This window comes from Peromyscus californicus, unplaced genomic scaffold (genome assembly GCF_007827085.1).
Source record: "Peromyscus californicus insignis strain IS unplaced genomic scaffold, ASM782708v3 Scaffold_5__1_contigs__length_169319896, whole genome shotgun sequence".
Classification (NCBI taxonomy): domain Eukaryota; kingdom Metazoa; phylum Chordata; class Mammalia; order Rodentia; family Cricetidae; genus Peromyscus; species Peromyscus californicus.
The window spans coordinates 101,287,109-101,305,790 of NW_026294573.1; the positions used below are offsets into that span (position 1 = coordinate 101,287,109).

Sequence of the window (18,682 nt, forward strand, 5' to 3'; positions counted from 1 at the left end):
TATATGTAAATAATATATATGACCAATACCTTAGAACTACTGGTATACACTTCCTGAACTCTAACCCCTGAGCATCAGTGGGGACACTCCGTGTGTCAGATTGGTGTTTCCAAAAGTCAGTCTTAAGTGGTGAATGTAGTTATTAGATTTAATACTGTTTGGATTTAATTATGCTTTATGTCATAAGGACTAGGCAAACATGTTTGGAAAGCATGCAGTGTTTCTTTGTTCTGCTGATCACATTTCCGGAAGTCAGGACAGTCGGCCCGGATTTAGACCAATTTCTGGCAGCCCAAGGAAAGTTCGGTAGGAAGGACACTGAGCCGCACACTCACCAGCGTGGTAATACGTTCTGCATTCGCCAAGAAAGCTTGAGGCAGATTTCTCCTTTCAAATCCGCGGCTGGTTTCTAGGTATGTGCCCAACATGAAGTCAGCTATTGGTCTGTGTGACTGTCACAGATTGGCAATGCTAATGGCCATTTTATAGGTGCCAGGCACCGTGATGGCAGAGCTAATCTTCGCAAGGACCTGCAAGGTGATGCCAGAATCCTTTTTCTACCGAAAAAAACGGAGCTTTGGTTAAATAACTTCCTTAAGGCCACCCAGATTTTAGAGTCAAAGTTAGACTGACTGAATGCGAGCTCAAAGCTCATAGTCTGAACCATAAGTGGAACTAGTATCTGACGACGACTAGATCTAAAAAGTTGACCTCAGCAACATCCCCTGGTACAGTTTACAAGTCCATAACCCACTACCGTCTCTTCCGCCACCACCCCCCGGCTGCGCAGGCGCGTTGCCTCGCCCACCACTCTCCCTTCCGCCACCACGTCTCGACTGCGCAGGCGCAGCGGCTGGCGGAGGAGGGTCAGGATTGTAGCGACTAGAAGCCGCTGGTGGTGCGCCTGCGCGGGCTCACGGACCGGGCTGGCCATGGCGACGGCGGAGGACCCGCGGACGTCACCGGAGCCCGCGGAGCTGCCGGCCGCCGTACGCGCGAGCGTGGAGCGGAAGCGGCAGCGGGCGCTGATGCTGCGCCAGGCCCGGCTGGCAGCGCGGCCATACCCCGCGGCGGCGGCGGCCACCGGAGGTGGGAGCCCCTGACGGGCGCGCGCAGGGCGCCCCTCCGGCGGGTTTGTGACCGCATCCCGGGCCTTCCCGCTGCTCCTCGGTGGCCCGCTCGGGCTCGGTGTGCGGGAACAGCCATGCATGCCCGTGCCTCCGTGGTTCCAGTCCTTCCCTGTCGTGACCTCTGCCCGGCGCCTCTACGGTGCAGAGCTTTCAGCCTTTGCGAGGATTTAAACAATAAGCCCGCACCTTCTCCCAGTCCAGCGCCCAGCAGAAGCGACCCTGGCTCAATCTTTTCCCTGGGTCCTGACTTCCAGGGCCTCATTGAGTAACACATGCAGTGCCCCTCGCTTTGTCACGGCCACCCTGGAAAATGGAAAGGGCAGGGCTTGGTACCCCTATTTTACCCCTGGCAGTTGAGATCAGAAAAGAAAAGAGATTTTTCTCAGGTTAATCAGGACCAGAACGGGTCATGTGGCCCCGGGTTCATTTTGACTATACTTGCCATCTTAGGGTAGCTCCTGCTTGACTGTTTTCTCAGTTTTTAATGTCAATTGTGCTCTCGGCTGCTGGCGTTGCCCTTGAGAGTAATTCACCTGAATTATTTCTACAGAAGTAATTTACTTTTTTTTTTATCATCCTTTCACAACTTCATGTATTGTATATATTTGTATGTATAATATATATGTTTTAGCAGTATGTACTGAACAATAACGCGTATATTTTAGGGCAGTTTGTACTTTTAGACTTTCTTCTAGGGTTGCCATTGAATTTGATTTGTTGCTTCTGACCAGCAAAGCTGGATTGTAAACTAACTTAGATTTGGATCCTTCGAAGTCACTTGAAAGTCCTTATGTACCATTTTGTAATGTGAAAAGTTGTCTTCCTTTTTGTTGGTCGTAAGTGCAGATCTTGGAAGATCTGATTGATGCAGCCTCGGTGTCCCATTATCCATATGCAGATAGACACTGCTGGATAAATGTCTTACAAATATCCTTCCCCTACCCGCTGGGAATGCAAACAGCCTGGCACATGCCCAGACCGTGCAGTTCAGAACACCAGGGAAATTAGACATAGCATAAGATGGCTGGGTCTGGTGACGCAGGTCTGTCACAGCTGCTGGGGAGGCTGAGACAGAGGATTTGGTTAAGGCGCGCCTGGGCTACAGTGTTTGCAAGTTAGTGAGGCATTAGCTCTAAGAATGTAAAAGAGGTCCGTGGCTGTTGTTCAGTGGCGGGGTGCTTGCCTGGCATGCTCAAGACCTGTGTTCACTCTGGTAGTGAAAAAGAAAGGTAGCTTAACATTAGGCAAGGCTGGTCAGTCCACCTGGGGAGTTTTGTTGCCTTTGGAAGCCAGAGTTCTGCATCTTGTTTGAATGCCCCACCCCCTCATTTCACTCACCACCCTGGGGTAGGAAGGTGTTTCCACTTGAGAGATTTAGAAGCTGTGAGTTTTAACTTTTTTGTTACAGGCTTGGCAATTCTTTCCTTCAGTTTGTCGTTTGCTGTCCTCTTCCTGGTTCTGCCTCTGACTCCTCAAGGTGGTTCTTAACACCCAGGCTTCTCCTGTGTTGCTTTGCGCCTTTCCTGGAACTCACTTGGTAGTCCAGGCTGGCCTTGAACTCACAGAGATCCGCCTGGCTCTGCCTCCCGAGTGCTGGGATTAAAGGCGTGCGCCACCACCGCCCCGGCTAAAGCAACTTTTTGAAAGTGTCTAGTACAGAACCATAGAAGTAAACACTAGGTGTTACCACTGTGCTTTGTGTTGGAGGCTGCCCCCTGTCTTTCCAAGCCTCGTGTAGAAGGGAGTTAACAGCAGGGTGGGAGCCAGCTGTCCTTAGGCCTGCTTAAGGCTTGGCCCTTGGCTGCTGTCTAAAAACTTGTACTGTGGTGTGTTTCCACTGTTCCCGAACTGGTGGTTGGTTTACTGTGGCTAAATTGTATAGAATGTGATTTATGCAGTATACCTATGTAGGTCTTTGAGAGTCGGGCATTTGGGGCTGGAGTATGGTAGGGAAGGAAGCTCCCATACGTGGGACTCTTCTAGACCCCCCACTTGCCCAGTGTGTCTTTTCACTTTTCACTTTTCATTTGTATTTAAAATCCTCTGCAACTAATTGGTGCATGTAAGTGAATTATTTTCCAAGGTTGTGTGTGTGTTGTAGAAGATTAACTACAGCCAGGGAAGCAGTTTTGGGAACCCTGATTTATAGCCAGTTGATCAGAGTCCCAGGTCTGCAGTTGGCATCTGAAGTTGGGCAATCAGGGACTGAGACCTCAACCTTTTAGATCCGACTCCAGGTAGATAGTGTGAGAACGGAAGTGGAGAGCACCCAGTTGGTATTCACTGGAGGATGGTTGGGGTGTAGGTATTCGTTAACAGTGTTGAGTGGTTCGTCCTGTCCATAATTGGATCTAAACCTCAGACGTGCCCGGAGTTCATTGAGCTCCGGCTTTGGTTTGGATTTGCTGTAGCTGTAGGAGCTATCTTACTTCAAAAGCCCCATTTCCTAGTACACAGTCAAGTGAGTTCCACCAGATGCATCCCAGGGTTCTGAGTGGTCTTGGTGTCTGCTGTGCCCTGTAGTCACTGTAGAGGCTTCAGGGGGTTGTCCTTTAGTCGGAACAGTAGGTTCTTGTGGCTGTTTTACAAACATCATCTGTGAGGAAATACCATTTTACTTCTTTCTACCTCTTAGGCTTTTTTGTTTGTTTTTTGTTTTTGTTTTAATTTCTTGCCATGCTCTTCCAGCTGGGTCCATCTGGACAGTCTGAATAGAAATGGTGACACTTATCCTTTTCCTGTTTACCTACAGGGGAACACATGGGCTTGCCTGGTTCAGCTGATGACTGCCTTTATCTGCTTTCTGTAGGCATGACCAGTGTAAAAGTCCCTCCCAGAATGATTGACACCAAAGGAGGCTTCATTTTAGAAGAGGAGGAGGAAGAGGAACACAAGATTGGAAATGTTGTTCATGAACCAGGTAAAGCAGTTTTTCTGCAGAAGTATTGACACTGGTTATTTGAAGTAATATGAAGGGTTCTTTGCTCATTGATCAATGGGAAGATTGGTGGAGGATTAAAAAGTCAGAGATGGGGGGAGGAGGGAGGAACTGGAAGAGTAGAGGGAGGGGAAACTGTAATCAGGATATATTGTATGAGAAAAGAATCTACTTTCAATAACGGGAAATACAACCGTGTGTGTGTGTGTGTGTGTGTGTGTGTGTGTGTGTGTGTGTGTGTGTGTATTCATATTATCAGTTTACAATGCTAACTTTTGTGTATGTTTCCTTTTCATGGTGGAACAGATATGCTTACACATGCAGTTTCTTGGTCATATGATAATATGCTTAATTTTATGGAGCCCTACAACACAGTTTTAGGCAGATTCATAATTTCAAACTCTCATCAGTGATATAGGAGAGGGCTGGCTTCTCCACATTCTGGTGCAGTTTTCTTATCAGTCTCTGGTCCTATTATCCCCATGTGAATCAGTAGCATGCTTCAGGTTTGAATTGAGTATACTAGATGCTAATGGTGTTGGACATCCTTTCAAGTATTCATTGCCCATTTTAAATTTTGGAGCAATATGTATTCAAAACTTCCTATAATTTTAAATTAAAGATCTATCCTTTAATGCTGATACAAAACTGTAAGTTCTAGATACAGGTTTCCTGTCAGTTTCAGCATATAAATGGTTCGCTGTTCATTTTCTCTTAGCTCAGGGTGTCTTTGGATTGGCTTGATGATATTCTCTTAAGAGGACTTTGGGGCTGGAGAGATGGCTCAGAGGTTAAGAGCACTGACTGTACTTCCAGAGGTCCTGAGTTCAATTCCCAGCAACCACATGGTGGCTCACAGCCATCTACAATGAGATCTGGTGCTTTCTTCTGGCTGCAGGGTGCAGCAGGCTGCAGAACACTGTATAAATAATAAATAAATAAATCTTTAAAAAAAGAGTAATATTTAAAAAAAAGAGGATTTTGTTTGTAATATTAGCAATGTCAAATTAAATTACCTCCCCTTTGCAAAAAAGAGAGAGAAAGGAAAGAACATTTCATACTTCAAAATTCATGTACAATTTTACTCCTATTCTCTGAAGTAGACAATTTATATTCTGGGGGCTTGTTAATATGTGTGTGTGTGTATGTGTGTGTGTGTGTGTGTGTGTGTGTGTGTGTGTGTGTGTGTAATTTGTTTACTTATTTATTTTGATTTTTTGAGACAGGGTTTCTCTGTGTAGCTTTGGAGCCTGTCTTGGAACTCACACTGCAGACCAGGCTGGCCTCGAACTCACAGAGATCCGCCTGTCTCTGCCTCCCAAGCGCTGGGATTAAAGGTGTGCGCTACCACCGCAATGTATAATTTTAAATGATCCTCTTCATGATAAAATTCCTAAGGATTTTTTTCCATGTAATTCTTTATTTGTTCATCAATATGGCCTTACATTTATTAAATACATTCATTAACAACAGCAAAGTCCAACACCCAGGCATGTGGGAATGGTTACTTGGTTTACGTACATGGGGTGGACATTTGCTGTTGTTTTATCATAGGCAGGAAGAGCCCAGATACTGATGGATGGAATAAATTCTCGGAAGTATTTTCATGAGCTGGGCATGGTACTGCTTGGGAGGCTAAAGCAGGATGATGACACAGGATGAATTTAGTTTGTGACTAGCTGTCTGGTGACACACCCTTTATCCCAGCAAGCGGATCTTTGGAGCTTAGGCCAGCCTGGTTTCCATAGTGAGTTCCAGATCAGCCAGAGCAACAAAGTGAGACTCTGTCTCAAAGAAAGAGGAAAAGAGAAAGGCAGACCTGGTAGAACACAGTGAAGCCCCGTTCTAGTTCCATTTTGTCATGATCAACACCCTGACAAAAGCCACGAGGGAGGAAAGGGCTTACTTGGCTTAGCATTCCAGATGGCAGGCCACCATGGAGGGACTGGAAGGCAGGAACTAGAGCAGCTGGTCACAACACCCAAGGGAAGCGCTAAGAGACAAGTGTACCCATGCTCCCTGCTTGCCCAACACTCAGCTAGCCCTGTCTGCTTTACACAGTCCAGTCCGGGGTGCCGCCCACAATGGCTGAGTCCTTCCTACATGAATTAGAAATTAAAACAGGCCCACAGGCCAACCTGATCCTGACAGTTCCCCAGTCCAGGCTCTTGTCTCTGGTGGTTTTTAGGTTGTGGCAAGTTGACAATTAAAAACTTAGCATCACGCCGGGCAGTGGTGGTGCACGCCTTTAATCCCAGCACTCGGGAGGCAGAGCCAGGCGGATCTCTGTGAGTTTGAGGCCAGCCTGGGCTACCAAGTGAGTTCCAGGAGAGGCGCAAAGCTACACAGAGAAACCCTGTCTCGAAAAACCAAAAAAAAAAAAAAAAACTTAGCATCACAAAACCCATCTTAAAAAAAAAAAAAGAAATAGTAACAAAAAAATAAAAAGACAGTAAAAAAGAGAAGATTAAAACATGCTTATGGCATTGTTTGAGAGAAAACAGGGTCCTGGTTCTGGTGATATCGTGAAAGAATTTATTCAGGTGATAAAACAGTAGCAAAAATGAACATTTACTAGAAGAAAGGACAAAACACATGACCATCATGAGCTCTAGGCTCCTGTTGGTCAAGGGGCTGCTGGGGTCTAGTGGAATGAAGAGACTGGGCCTACATGTAGTTTTGAAATCGCTTTCTTTGGATTTTGGTTTTATTCTTGTAAACAGCTTGAGTAAGACTTTGTCTCATCCTTTATAGAGGAGAGACACCCGGAAGACCGGTGTCCACATCAGCTACAGTGGACAATGCTATATTCCCAGGATTCCGAGCTCTGATCTTTCTTGACCACTCCTGTCCGGCTGGTGACTTACACTGTCCAGTCACAGACCGGAAGCTCTGACCATGTTCGTAATTTTAGGGTGGCCGCCCTCAGCACTGCGTCTGCAGGTACAGGTAGAGCCTGCGAAGGGAGTGCCTCGGTCCTTGCTGCCTGTGGAACTAAACAACTGTGAGGTGGTCATCGTCGGTAGTTTTTTCTCTTGGGTATTTGTGTCAGGCATATGATCTATGACGAGCTGGTAGGTAGAGGAAAATATGTATTGTTTTAGTCCTACAAAAGGATAAAGAGCCCCTTCCCTTCTTTCTGCAGGGCCCGTCATGGAGTTTGATTATGTGGTCTGTGAAGAATGTGGGAAAGACTTCATGGACTCGTATCTTATGAACCACTTTGATTTGCCGACGTGTGATAGCTGCAGGTGCTTGTTTCCAGCCTTAAAACCACCGTGTGTCTCTGGGGGGCTCGAGGCTGAAGCCTTCTTTCTAGGCGACCCAACTACCGAGCCGCGGCCTCAGCAATCCAGACTCACTGAGCTGTCCCGGCTGACACTGAGTCTGCGGTCTTCCTGCCTCGGCCCTCCAGATGGCCGTCTTCTCCCTGGTCTCTGTTCCCCACCTTCCCATCTTGCAGCTCTTGATTCTCGGCTCTCTAGAGCAGCAGTTCTCAACCTGTGGGTCACAGCCCCTTTGAAGGTCGAACGACCCTTTCACAGGGGTCGCCTAAGACCATCAGAAAACCCAGATGTTTATGTTACGATTCATACCAGTAACAAAATTACAGTTATGAAGTAGCAATGAAAATAATTTTATGGCTGAGGGTCACCACAACCTAAGGAACTGCATTAAGGGGTTGTAGCGTTGGGAAGGTTGAGAACCACTGCTCTAGAGAATTTTGCTCAAAACTGTTCAAATGGTTTTTAATTCCATTTAGAGTATGTCTTCACCACGACAGCAGGTCCCCAGTTGCCTCTTACTACCTCTTCCCACTGTTTGCCATCGGTTACTGTGCGTGTGCGTACGTGCATGCTTACGTGTGTGTGTGTGTGTGTGTGTGTGTGTGTGTGTGTGTGTGTGTGTGTGTGTGTGTGCCGTCCATCCTGCCCAGCTGCTTCTATAAGTGTGGTTCTCTGCATGAAAGCTTTTTTTCTGCCCAATTCATAGGCATTTTATAAACTCTGTGGTGTTTCAAGTTCCCACTCTTTCTCTGTTTTTACCTTGTTTTTTTTTTTTTTTTGGTTTTTCAAGACGGGGTTTCTCTGTGTAGGTTTGCACCTTTCCTGGATCTCGCTCTGCAGACCAGGCTGACCTCAAACTCACAGAGATCCACCTGCCTCTGCCTCCCGAGTGCTGGGATTAAAGGCAGGTGCCACTGCCCGGCTTACCTTGGTTTTTGAGCCTCTAGAACCCAGCTATGTTTAGGAAATAGGACCTTGTGTGCTTATATTTATTTCTTACCATCTTTTTGAGGCAGGGTCTGTGTACCCCAGGCCGGCCTGGAACTTTCAATCCTCTTTCCTCAGCCTCCTGAGTGCTGGGATGATAGGCATGAATTACTACTTCTGGTGACCTTGTAATTCAATTTATATTTTCCTTCTCATGAGCCTTTTTTCATTGCATCTTCCTTATTCTTAGTTCAAGTCCTTTCTGGAATAAGAAGCTTCTTAAATTGTTATATGACTAGAGTCTGCTTGAATTTTTATGACTGATCATAAGAACCAAAGACAGGGAAGTGACGTTTGGACCTTTAATGTGCAGACCTGTAGTTGATTAAAGACTATATAATGCTCTTAACCTCTTTCCAGAGATGCTGATGACAAACACAAGCTTATAACCAAAACCGAAGCCAAGCAGGAATACCTTCTGAAAGACTGCGATCTAGAGAAGAGAGAGCCTGCGCTTCGGTTTATCGTGAAGAAGAACCCTCGTCACTCACAGTGGGGCGATATGAAGCTCTACTTAAAGTTACAGGTCTCTAGGAAGCTGGGCTCGGGGAACTGACTAGTAATTACTAACAGTGGTTTGCTCACACAGGAAAGATGATCCTTTTCTCTGTTCACATGTCCATCCTAGCCACGGCTAAGAACCACTCAGAACACAGCCCTTTCTCATCTCGCTTTTGCTGTGGTAACTTTGGCATAAACATGTTGCTAGTGGGTGATGTTAGGAGTATAATTTGGACACTAAAAAAGATTTAGAAAGGGTCAGACTTCATTTGCCTATCAGTTCCTTTATCAAACAAGAAAAAGAAATGCGCTTAAGATGATTAGCATTTCGGTTATTTCACAAACGCCTGAACCCTAACTGTATTGGGAAATACAATCTGGAATGCTCCCGAGTGCCCTGGGACTTGCACAGCTCTGAGCAGATGGCATGTGTGCCATGGCAGAGACCCACTTACTGGTGTACTCTAGAGTCCCAGGGATCCTCCTGTATCTATTCCAGAATGGCTTAAATATTGTAATTTTTGTTCCATTATAGGAAAATATAAAAAGTCATTGTTTCAAGGCTGTTTATACAGGAATATACCAGAAGATATTCTAGTATTATTAGATAATTATGTATTTATATATAATTTATATATAATATATAATAAAACTAAATATATAATTATATACAAATATATATGATCATATATTTAGATATCATTAGATATAAATATATAATATATATTTAGGATAATTAGATAATTACATATTATACTCATCTATAAACAGAATTAAGCCACACTGTAAAATAAAACATGTACTGAATTTCATTAAATATATGATTATTGATTTAAAAATTCACCACTTATCTTAGGTACTATTCAAAATAAGTAAAAATGATGCTGATTGGAGCAGCCCAGGCTTTCCTATCACTTGGTGCTTTGTCTTAATGCAAGTGCCAGCAGGCCTTATTTCAGTCTCGCGTACCGTACTCATGCACACTGGCAGGAAACAAGACTTTCATGGCATTTCCTGACCCTCTTGACCCTGTGACTGATTTTACATTTTCTTCTCATTGAGTCTTTTCTTCATTTCCATTTCTGTACTCAACTCTTTCTGGAAAAAGTGGGGCTTGAAGAGAATTCTTTAACTGTTCAAGTACATGGTTTTGCTCCTAATGTGACTTAATGGCATCCATGAGCTTGATAGTTAGGACTTTATACTGTGCATCTCTGAGTCCCAAGTAACTGAAGTATTAACTGTGCTGTAGGTTGTAAAGCGGGCTCTGGAAGTTTGGGGTAGCCAGGAAGCCCTAGAAGATGCCAAGGAAGTGAGGCAGGAAAACCGAGAAAAGATGAAGCAGAAGAAGTTTGATAAAAAAGTAAAAGGTAAGTGGCAGAATTTTCTATCACTTGGTTCATTACAGAGCAAAGGCATGGGGCCTCCTGTCTGTAGAAGGTGCTGGGATGTCGTGTCCATAGTGGGAACAATGAGCTTGAACTTCGGCCTCAGTGGGTTGGTGTGTGAGCCGTTTCTGTGTGGCTGTGGTGGCAGGGTGGGGTATCGGGATGAGGCATCAGTCAGGTCTTGAGGGTGGCCTGCCTGCAGTGTTTAAGAAAACAGTAACAAAAAATAACAAGACTCTCAGTAGCCGCCTCTCTCACTGCTTGAAACAAAAACCATGAGCTCAGTAGCTGCAGGTTTAGTAGCTAGAAGGAGTAATTGATAACCGTTAGTCTGGGCGTCTTTATTTATATGACTAAGGAAACACCCAGAAAGATGAGTGGGTGGTTACCTATGTTGGGACAGTTGTCAGGTTCTCTGACTGAGTCTTCATGTGTACAGTCATTCCTCTGTCTGTGTGTCCGTCTACATGCAGCAGTCCACTCCCTGTGGACCTGTCTCTGAATCCGTTATCCATGTGTGACTGTTTTCATGAATCCATGCACACAGCTAGTATTTACCATGTGCCAGGTTAGCACTGTGCTAACCGGGAGAAACCTGAGATAGAGTGCGGGTGTGGCAGGAGCACTCAGGGCTATAAACAAAATCCCCCAAGAAGGGTCTTCCGGAAGTCACCGGCACATGCCCTTCATGTGGTGTATGTAGAGTCCCTGCGTGGTGCACACTGTGTCTAGGTCCTGCCTGTAGGTTGGGTTATACATTTACTGGATCCATTTCAAATCAGTATTCTAGCCATGTTAATTTTTCTCAGATTTTAAAATTTAAAAGAGGTTTTACAGGGTGACTAGGATAGCCCAAATGTCTTAAAAACCAAGAAAAGGGAGTGGTGGTGCATGTCTGTAATCCTAGTAGTCAGGAGGCTGAGGCAGGAGGATTGTGAGTTGGACGCCAGCCTGGGTTATAGAGTGAGTCCTTGGCTCTCAGAAAACAAAACCAAAACTCCACGACAAAACCTGCCCCTCCAAAACCAACTAAACAGTAACAACAAAAAGCCAACCGATCAGCTAACTAACCAACTAAACGAAACCCCCCCAAAAAAGCAAAAGCAGGGCAGCACAGGCCTTCCTGGTCTCCTCTTGGGGCTGCCTCCCTCCCCCGGTTTCCGCCGTAAGCACAGGGATAGGAAAGGAAGAATGAAGTCCTGTTCCGTTTTCTACTGCCTGGTCCTGAGCGACCTTTAACGCTCCTTTCCATGTGCAGACTTAGACACTTTGAAATAAAAACGGTAGCGCTGTTGAACACAAGAAGTACATCAAGACAACCTCACTGAAACCCTTTTGCACAAGTGACTTAATTCCTGGGCAGATAGGAAGCCACTGCCACAGGAGAGCATTTCCTTGAAGTTCCCCAAGCCAGCCAGAGCTGTGCCCCAGCATTCAGATGCCAGCAGTGACCCACGGAGAAGAGTTCCTCCTCTTCAACTGGCCCTTTCTCTAATCTTTTCTAGTGTTTTCATTAGCCTCTCCTCTAACAGCAGAGCCATGGCTAATACAAGATACAGCAGTGAAGAGGCGCTTAGTGAGGAAGGGGTGTGGAAGGAGGCCTCCAGGTTATCCGCTGACTCGGTGTGTGTGTGCGCGCACTCTCTCTCTCTCGTGTGCAGTATCTGTGTGCAGTGCACACATCAGTGCATGTGCATTTGGAAGCTGGAGGCCATCTTACGCCTTTGTGATAGGGTCTCTTCACTGAACATAAGGCTGCCATTGGCTAGGCTGGCCGGCCAGTGAGCTCCCAGGGTTGCTGGAGATCCACCTGTCCTCTACACCTCTCCACATCCAGTGCTGAGGCTAGAGCAGCTATGCTCGTTTTTTCAGTGTGGTGCTGGGGAATTCAAACCCAGTTTCTCATCCTGCACTCACCCACTGGGCTGGGGGATTCTCAGATCACTGCAGTGTAAGCCATCTCCCCGCCCAAGTCCAGGGTTTCAATCCAGCTGCTCGAAATCAGCCAGACCCTGCGGACCTCAGGTGATACCGTAGTGCAGACAGTGAAGTGTAGATAAAAGAATAAGGACCAATCAGAAATCTGTATCTGCAGAGTGACAAAGAACACTGTAACTTTTCCTTAGACACTAGTTCTGTGGTCTGGTCAAGATGTCATGTAATGGTAACTCAATTCCTACAGTTTAACTAGTAAAAGACTATGAGATGCACTTAATTTCTTGCCTTTTTAATATGATGATTCTCTTAGGATATGCATATATATTAATACAGATAGAAATTTTCTACAATTTCCAAAACATGAACTCAATTGGTGTTTACTTTTTGGTCGCTGTATTAGCTCACCAGACAAACTACCATGGAGTTTCCTCATTGCTTAGTTGCAGTTGACACAGGTTCTTTTGAAGATTGATTTATTGGGTTCATCTATTTGGGTGAAGCATGCTTTTTAAGGGAATGTTTGTGCGAGTGTGTACTCTGCACATGGTGTCTACAGATAGAGTGCCTGCCATTTCCCCCTTTGCATACGAGTGTGTGAGTGCTGGGCGGCCTGCGTCATCTCCTTATCTTGGGCTGTCAGTGTGCTGAGGTCAGTGCGATGCCTCCTTTAATTGTGGCTTCTCTGATTCACTCTAGCGCTTGGTGGATATGTTCCTGTCCTGACTAGGCCACAGAGGGCTGAGTGGAGTAGACTGTAGAGTAGAAACGAGAAGCTGATTGTGCAGTTTGCTCAGAGCAGACAGGAGTCAAAGCAAGTCGAAAGGCTTTTTAGGTGGAAAGAAATTGGAACATGGTTCCTCTTGATGAACAGCGAAGCTGACATAAAGCTTTCTTCTTTATGGGAAGGTAAGCAATTCTATTTGCCTGCTCTTAACATGGTTTATGTTAGCAGCTACAGCACTGAGTCCGCTACAGAAAAAAGTGTGATGCCATCAGTACATACAAACAAACAAGGTTCCACATCTCCGAGCCAGAGCCAGACGCAGGCTTGCTGCTGCTCAGGGTAACTGGATTTCAAAGGGCGCATCGCCCAGTAGCAGACAAGAACCCTGAATTGGTTGACACACAGAACGTTTTTGGTCTGCAGGCTTTCTTGCCTTAAATGAGGTGGGACTATGGGTGTTTCTTCCATGTTACATGCTTAGTTCCAGAAGTTTTCTTCCTGAAAGGCTAGTCACCTAACCTTCATTGTTACTGTGCATGGTCCCCACCCCTGCAAGGGGCAGGTAAGGACATCCCATTAGAGGTCCCTTCTGAGTTTGTGGACACTGCACACTGGCCTGTGGATATATTTGTGACTGTTGTGGAGCTTCTCTGAGGAGTTCGATAGGTACAACTCCATCCTATTTAGTTCATGGAACACAAGCTTGTAATCTTTTTCCTCCAGGTAACAAGGGTACCCGCCCTCCCATCCAACATGTACAAGTGTTGGGTCTCCCTCAGCTAGCTCCTCTGTACGATGACCTCAGAAGCAGCACTGTGTTTCTTTGACTGCAGACTGTCTCTTTTGCAAAATGCAGTTACTAAAAACAAGCTTTGAAGTGGTATTGATTTTTCACAACAAGCATTTTGGGGAAATCTCTTTGGGTGAACATTCTAAGCAGTTTCTAAGGCTCTCAGTAGCAAGACTGGTTATTTATTCCCAGGAAAGGTCGTCTCTGGGCATCAGCCATCTACTGCCAACAGGACTAGGAGGCTGCACACGGCAGGCTACTCACCATCTGGTTCTCCAGCCTCACTCAGGCTCCAGTTTTGTGTAGCATGTGCACCCTGGTTCCTTCCCGGGTGCTAGACCTGACCTGACCCTACTTCTGTGTACTCTAACCTTTGTATCTCAGAGTCAGCAAGAGAGAGTTGATTGCTACGTTCATGAGGGTTGTGAAACCCACAAACCTTCCCTTAAAAAATTTTTTGGGGGCCAGTGAAATGGCTCAGTGGGTAAATGTGCTGGCTGCCAATCCTAATAACCTGAGTTTGGTTCCCAGAACCCATTTGGTGGAAGGAGAGAACTCACTCCTGCCAAGTTGTTCTCTGGCCTCTACACGTGCACCATCGTGGCAGCGTACGTGCACACACACACACACACAAATATTTTTCCAAGTGTTGGCATTTGGCTGTTTCTAACCTTTTGCACCTGAGTACACTTTGCTAAGCCACGAGTTACCTGTAAACACTGGGATTCTTACAAAGCTCTGTGACTCAAAGCTCATCACAATCAACAAACTTAAAAGCGATTATGATTATTAAACATTATTATATAATGTTTCCCATCTGTCGTTCCGGCACCCTCTCTCACTCCCACTTGTTCGATCCAGGAGCTGCTAGGGTGGCACCTTTAATGTCACCCTCAGCTCTTTTCTTTTGCCCCTAGCACTGTGCAGCACGCACACCAACTGTGGGACAGCACACTCCTGCCCGTGGACTGCTCAGCATCTTGTTTTGGCTCCATTAGACTCAGGCTGCAGGTCTGTGGGAGGAGCACTTCCTAGGAGATAAGGACAGACACTATGTGAGACTGCGAGTTTTTTGAGGGGGGTGACAGTCATCATTCTCCACTGAACTACTTCCTTTTTGTAATTATTACACATGACACTGGATGCAGCACCATTTTACTCAGTGGTTTTAGTATTTGGAGACGAGTCTTAGCTGAGCCAGTTTGTGTGCCTATAAATAGGAGTTGTTTTCTTTTGAAACAATGCTTTTCCTTGGGTTCTACTCTTGTATTCTTGAGACAAGGTTCATGTAGCCTAGGGTGGACTTGAACTTGTAACAGCCTCCTGCTTCTGCCTCCGAAGCACTGGGATTACAGATAACCATCACCGTGCCTGTTTGTTTTGAGGTAGGAACTCACTGTGTAGCTCTGGCTGACCTGGAACTTACTATGTAGATCAGACTGGCCTCCAATTCAAAGATCCCCCTGCCTCTGCCTGCCAGGTGCTGAGACTAAAGGCGTGTGCTACTGTGCCTGGCCCTTGGGTTTTGGTTTGTAAGTCTCTTTGGACTGACTTGTGGATTCTTCTCAGGTCATGGTATAATGCAGGCTTCTCCTGTTCATTTTGATTCTCAAACTGTCTCAGGTTTGGCCAGTGGAGCCCCCTTTAAGCTGGTGCCTGTCTTGTCCTAAAGCCCTTTTTATTTGGAAAGAATTTCAGAATATGGCTAGAATAGTGGGACAGAGGAACACGCACACGCACACAGCCTTCCCCAGACTGAGCTGTTGCTCCTGCTGCCATTTGGATCATGTGTATGCTCTCACTAAAAACACGTTTTCTGAACCACGTAAGAATATGTTGCATAATCTCTACCCTGTATATGTTTAGTTTCCTAACATTTTCTTTATTAGTGTGACATTAGCAAACCTAGTATTTAGATTTTAATCTGAACTGTTGTGTTCTACTTCTGCTCACTAACGGAACAGTATTTTAATGTTCCCCTTCTAGAGAGGACTTGGTGTAGGCTAACACTTTAGGCATTACACAGGTCTTCCTTCCTAACCTGATTTTCACCACCCTTGCCCTTTATGCCACGGACATTGTTGAAATTTGTTCCCTTCTTCCATGTGCTGTTTTGGGGAGTCAGGCTTTTCACTTTCGTGGATTTTCTGCCAATGCAGAAATAAGTGCAGGCTAAGTATCTCAGCAGGTGCTAACCCTTCCAGGGCCTCGCGTCTGGAAGATACACAGTGCCATCTGCTCTCAGTGGTAATGACTTGGTTTTTATTCAGTAAGCCAAAAGAAACAGACTATGCAAACCACCCCTCCCAACCCCAGTTCAGTAACCGTCCACTGGCGGCGTTGCTGGAACCAGTGCTCCTGTGATGGTTCAGGGAACAGCTTGTAGCTCTAGCTCAGCATTCTACAGCACTGTTAGTGGTAAGGCCTCAGACTTTCCAGTGTTGTTCATTTGTCTTTAACTTGGAGCTCAGATTTGGTCCATTGGGGATCTTACCATATATGGGCTGCCGTCTATGCCCTTGACAAGCTGAACATGCACAAAGCATGTTTGTCTGTTCTTGTGTGTAAGAAAACCCTGAGTGCATACTGATATAGCCCGTTTTAACCCTCCAAATTTCAGGGCTCATTCTATGCAGGGAGGAACCTGAGAACTTGGCTGCTTAATAGAAAGGAAGTGATGCATCTTCCATCATTGCACTTCCTGTCCTGGTGGCTCCCTAGCCCTGAGCATGCCTGCTCCACTCCCTGTCCTTAGGCTTTGGACCGCTTGTTTGGAAAAGGAGAGAAGGGCAAAGAAAAGCCAAACTTAACAGCAGAGCGGGTTAGACATCTCTAATCTGAAAATCTAAAGTGCTCCAAAAAGAAATACTGCCAGCAAGGAAACCCCATGCCCAGGCACTAGAAATACATAAGGTACATCAAGCTATATGTTTTGTTAAGACTCGGGTCCCATCAGACATATTCTGTATATGCAAATTTTCAAAATCTAAAAATATCCACCAATCACTTTCAAGACTTGGCTACGCGATGCCCAGCCTGTGCTTCCACCTCTACCAGGAATGTCTATGAGAAGCACTACAGATCCAGCTTTATGCTAGTGTAGTTAAATAGCTCGTCACAAAAGTGACAAAATGTCAGTCTTCAGTCATGGCTGAAAAGATAGTTTTTCACGTACGTAGTACATATGAGAAGAAAATAATTCTTACCTCTTCCTCAAGTACATATAATATTCAAATCTGGCAGAGAAGGTAGCTTAGTCTGATTGTACTGCAGCCTAATTTTGAGGGACTTTTCACCATGGGGAAGTCAAGGAGAGTGGTAGGCTGTCTTCCCCCACCCAGGCTGAGAAGCAGGAACCCACAGAGGAGACGCCTGCTGCCCCTCTGCAGACAAGAGGCACACTGACTCACTCAGGTAGCAGAGAGCAGATACTTCACGATATAAAATGACCAAGATTAGAGTTTAGATGACTGACCTTCCTAGCAGATGCTGCACACACTGAACCTTGTAAATCTCAAAGTGATGAAAAGGCAGCATGACCCAGGGGAGAATGCTGCCCAGGGCCAGAATGATCCCAGGGACCTAAGCTGGACTGTACCCCTGCTCATCAGCCCATTGACCTTGGGCAGTCTGTGCCTTCTGCCTTGGTTTGTCCATCTGTAAAACTGGGATGCAGCTCTCTGTAATTACCCAAGAGATGTAAAGTAAATGCATCTTAAGTGCTTAGCCCAGTGTCCAGTATGTCACCCTGTCTTGCTGTTACCCGTGATATTATGATTGGAAACAAAGATTCAAGTAGTGCTATGATATTAGTTACAAACCATCTCAAGGAAAACCAGCAACCCCTGGAATCTGAAGTTACTGGTTGTGAGCCAACTGGCATGGGTGCTAGGAATCAACCTCAAGTCCTCTGGAAGGGCAATATGAGCTCCTAACCACTGAGCCACCTCTCCAGCCCCTGGCAGTCTGTTTTTAAAAACAACAGTGTTGGTATGGAAATGTAGCTCAGTTGACTGAGTAGCATGCACACGGCCAGGGTCTGATCCCCAGCACCACATAAACCAGATGTGGTTCTCATGCCTGAACAGCTGGGAGTGGAGGCAGGAGTGGCCATAGGCTACATGGCCTGTATGCGACTGTCTCAACAGAAGCAACGACAGTGCTGTCATTTTATAAAACAGACATGAGGTCACTGCACGAGCAGGTTCTCTAAGATGGAAACACATCAGCCTACATTAGTCTTGGCTTTCTGGTTTTCCTGTAAGCAGAACTTGACGACTACAGGAGCTCCTGACTGAAAACCTTGGGCTCTGGGCCATTCCCATCCTTTGCTTACCTCAGCTGACTTTGCTGCTCTGGCATCCTGTTTTCTGTCAGATGCCTCCCCCTCAGCACCCCCATTCTGTTGTTTTTTGTGGCTACTTCTAACTAACCCACACAGCCACCTCTGCCAACTACTGCTCAATAATGAAACGAGCAATTGCAGACTCCGCGGGCCTGCCACGTTTGTGGAACCAACTGTTAGAAAGGAAGCCATTATGTACATCACACACAAATACCAATGAGAGCCTTGTTGGATCTATTTTGTATTCAGCTGAAAACCTTTTTTTTCCCCCTAGAATTGCGGAGAGCAGTAAGAAGCAGTGTGTGGAAAAGAGAAACAGCTGCTCACCAACATGAGTATGGACCAGAGGAAAACTTAGAAGATGACATGTACCGCAAGACTTGTACCTTGTGTGGCCATGAACTGACATATGAAAAAATGTGACTTTTAAAAACAAATTTATAGCCGGGCGGTGGTGGCGCACGCCTTTAATCCCAGCACTCGGGAGGCAGAGCCAGGCGGATCTCTGTGAGTTCGAGGCCAGCCTGGACTACCAAGTGAGTTCCAGGAAAGGCGCAAAGCTACACAGAGAAACCCTGTCTCGAAAAACCAAAAAAAAAAAACAAAAAAAAAAAAAACAAATTTATATTCAAATAAAGGCTTTGTTCAAATGTA

General features: G+C 45.8%; 1 protein-coding gene across 5 annotated transcripts; it reads left to right on the forward strand.

The window, feature by feature from the left end:
• Nucleotides 1-852: 852 nt before the first annotated feature.
• On the forward strand, nucleotides 853-18,682 carry Xpa (XPA, DNA damage recognition and repair factor). 5 transcript variants are annotated; one of them, XR_008213677.1, is made up of 7 exons: nucleotides 853-1,089; nucleotides 3,940-4,050; nucleotides 7,214-7,319; nucleotides 8,703-8,868; nucleotides 10,096-10,213; nucleotides 11,737-13,075; nucleotides 18,303-18,415. XR_008213677.1 is itself a non-coding variant. In XM_052716334.1 (7 exons), the coding sequence occupies exons 1-6, from the start codon at nucleotides 933-935 to the stop codon at nucleotides 18,449-18,451; spliced, it is 807 nt and encodes a 268-aa protein (XP_052572294.1). In that variant the 5' UTR covers nucleotides 858-932; the 3' UTR covers nucleotides 18,452-18,456; nucleotides 18,641-18,682. The 5 variants fall into 5 exon arrangements, 2 of the variants coding, with proteins under 2 accessions (XP_052572294.1, XP_052572293.1); XR_008213679.1 differs by having other exon boundaries at nucleotides 858-1,089; nucleotides 12,866-13,075; XM_052716334.1 differs by lacking the exon at nucleotides 11,737-13,075 and adding an exon at nucleotides 18,641-18,682 and having other exon boundaries at nucleotides 858-1,089; nucleotides 18,303-18,456.

Coding starts and splice junctions, on each gene's coding strand:
- Xpa (XM_052716333.1), top strand. CDS start 933: ATGGCGACGGCGGAGGACCCGCGGACGTCACCGGAGCCCGCGGAGCTG. Junction 1,090..3,939: donor GGCGGCGGCGGCCACCGGAG/GTGGGAGCCCCT, acceptor TGCTTTCTGTAG/GCATGACCAGTGTAAAAGTC. Junction 7,320..8,702: donor CCGACGTGTGATAGCTGCAG/GTGCTTGTTTCC, acceptor ACCTCTTTCCAG/AGATGCTGATGACAAACACA.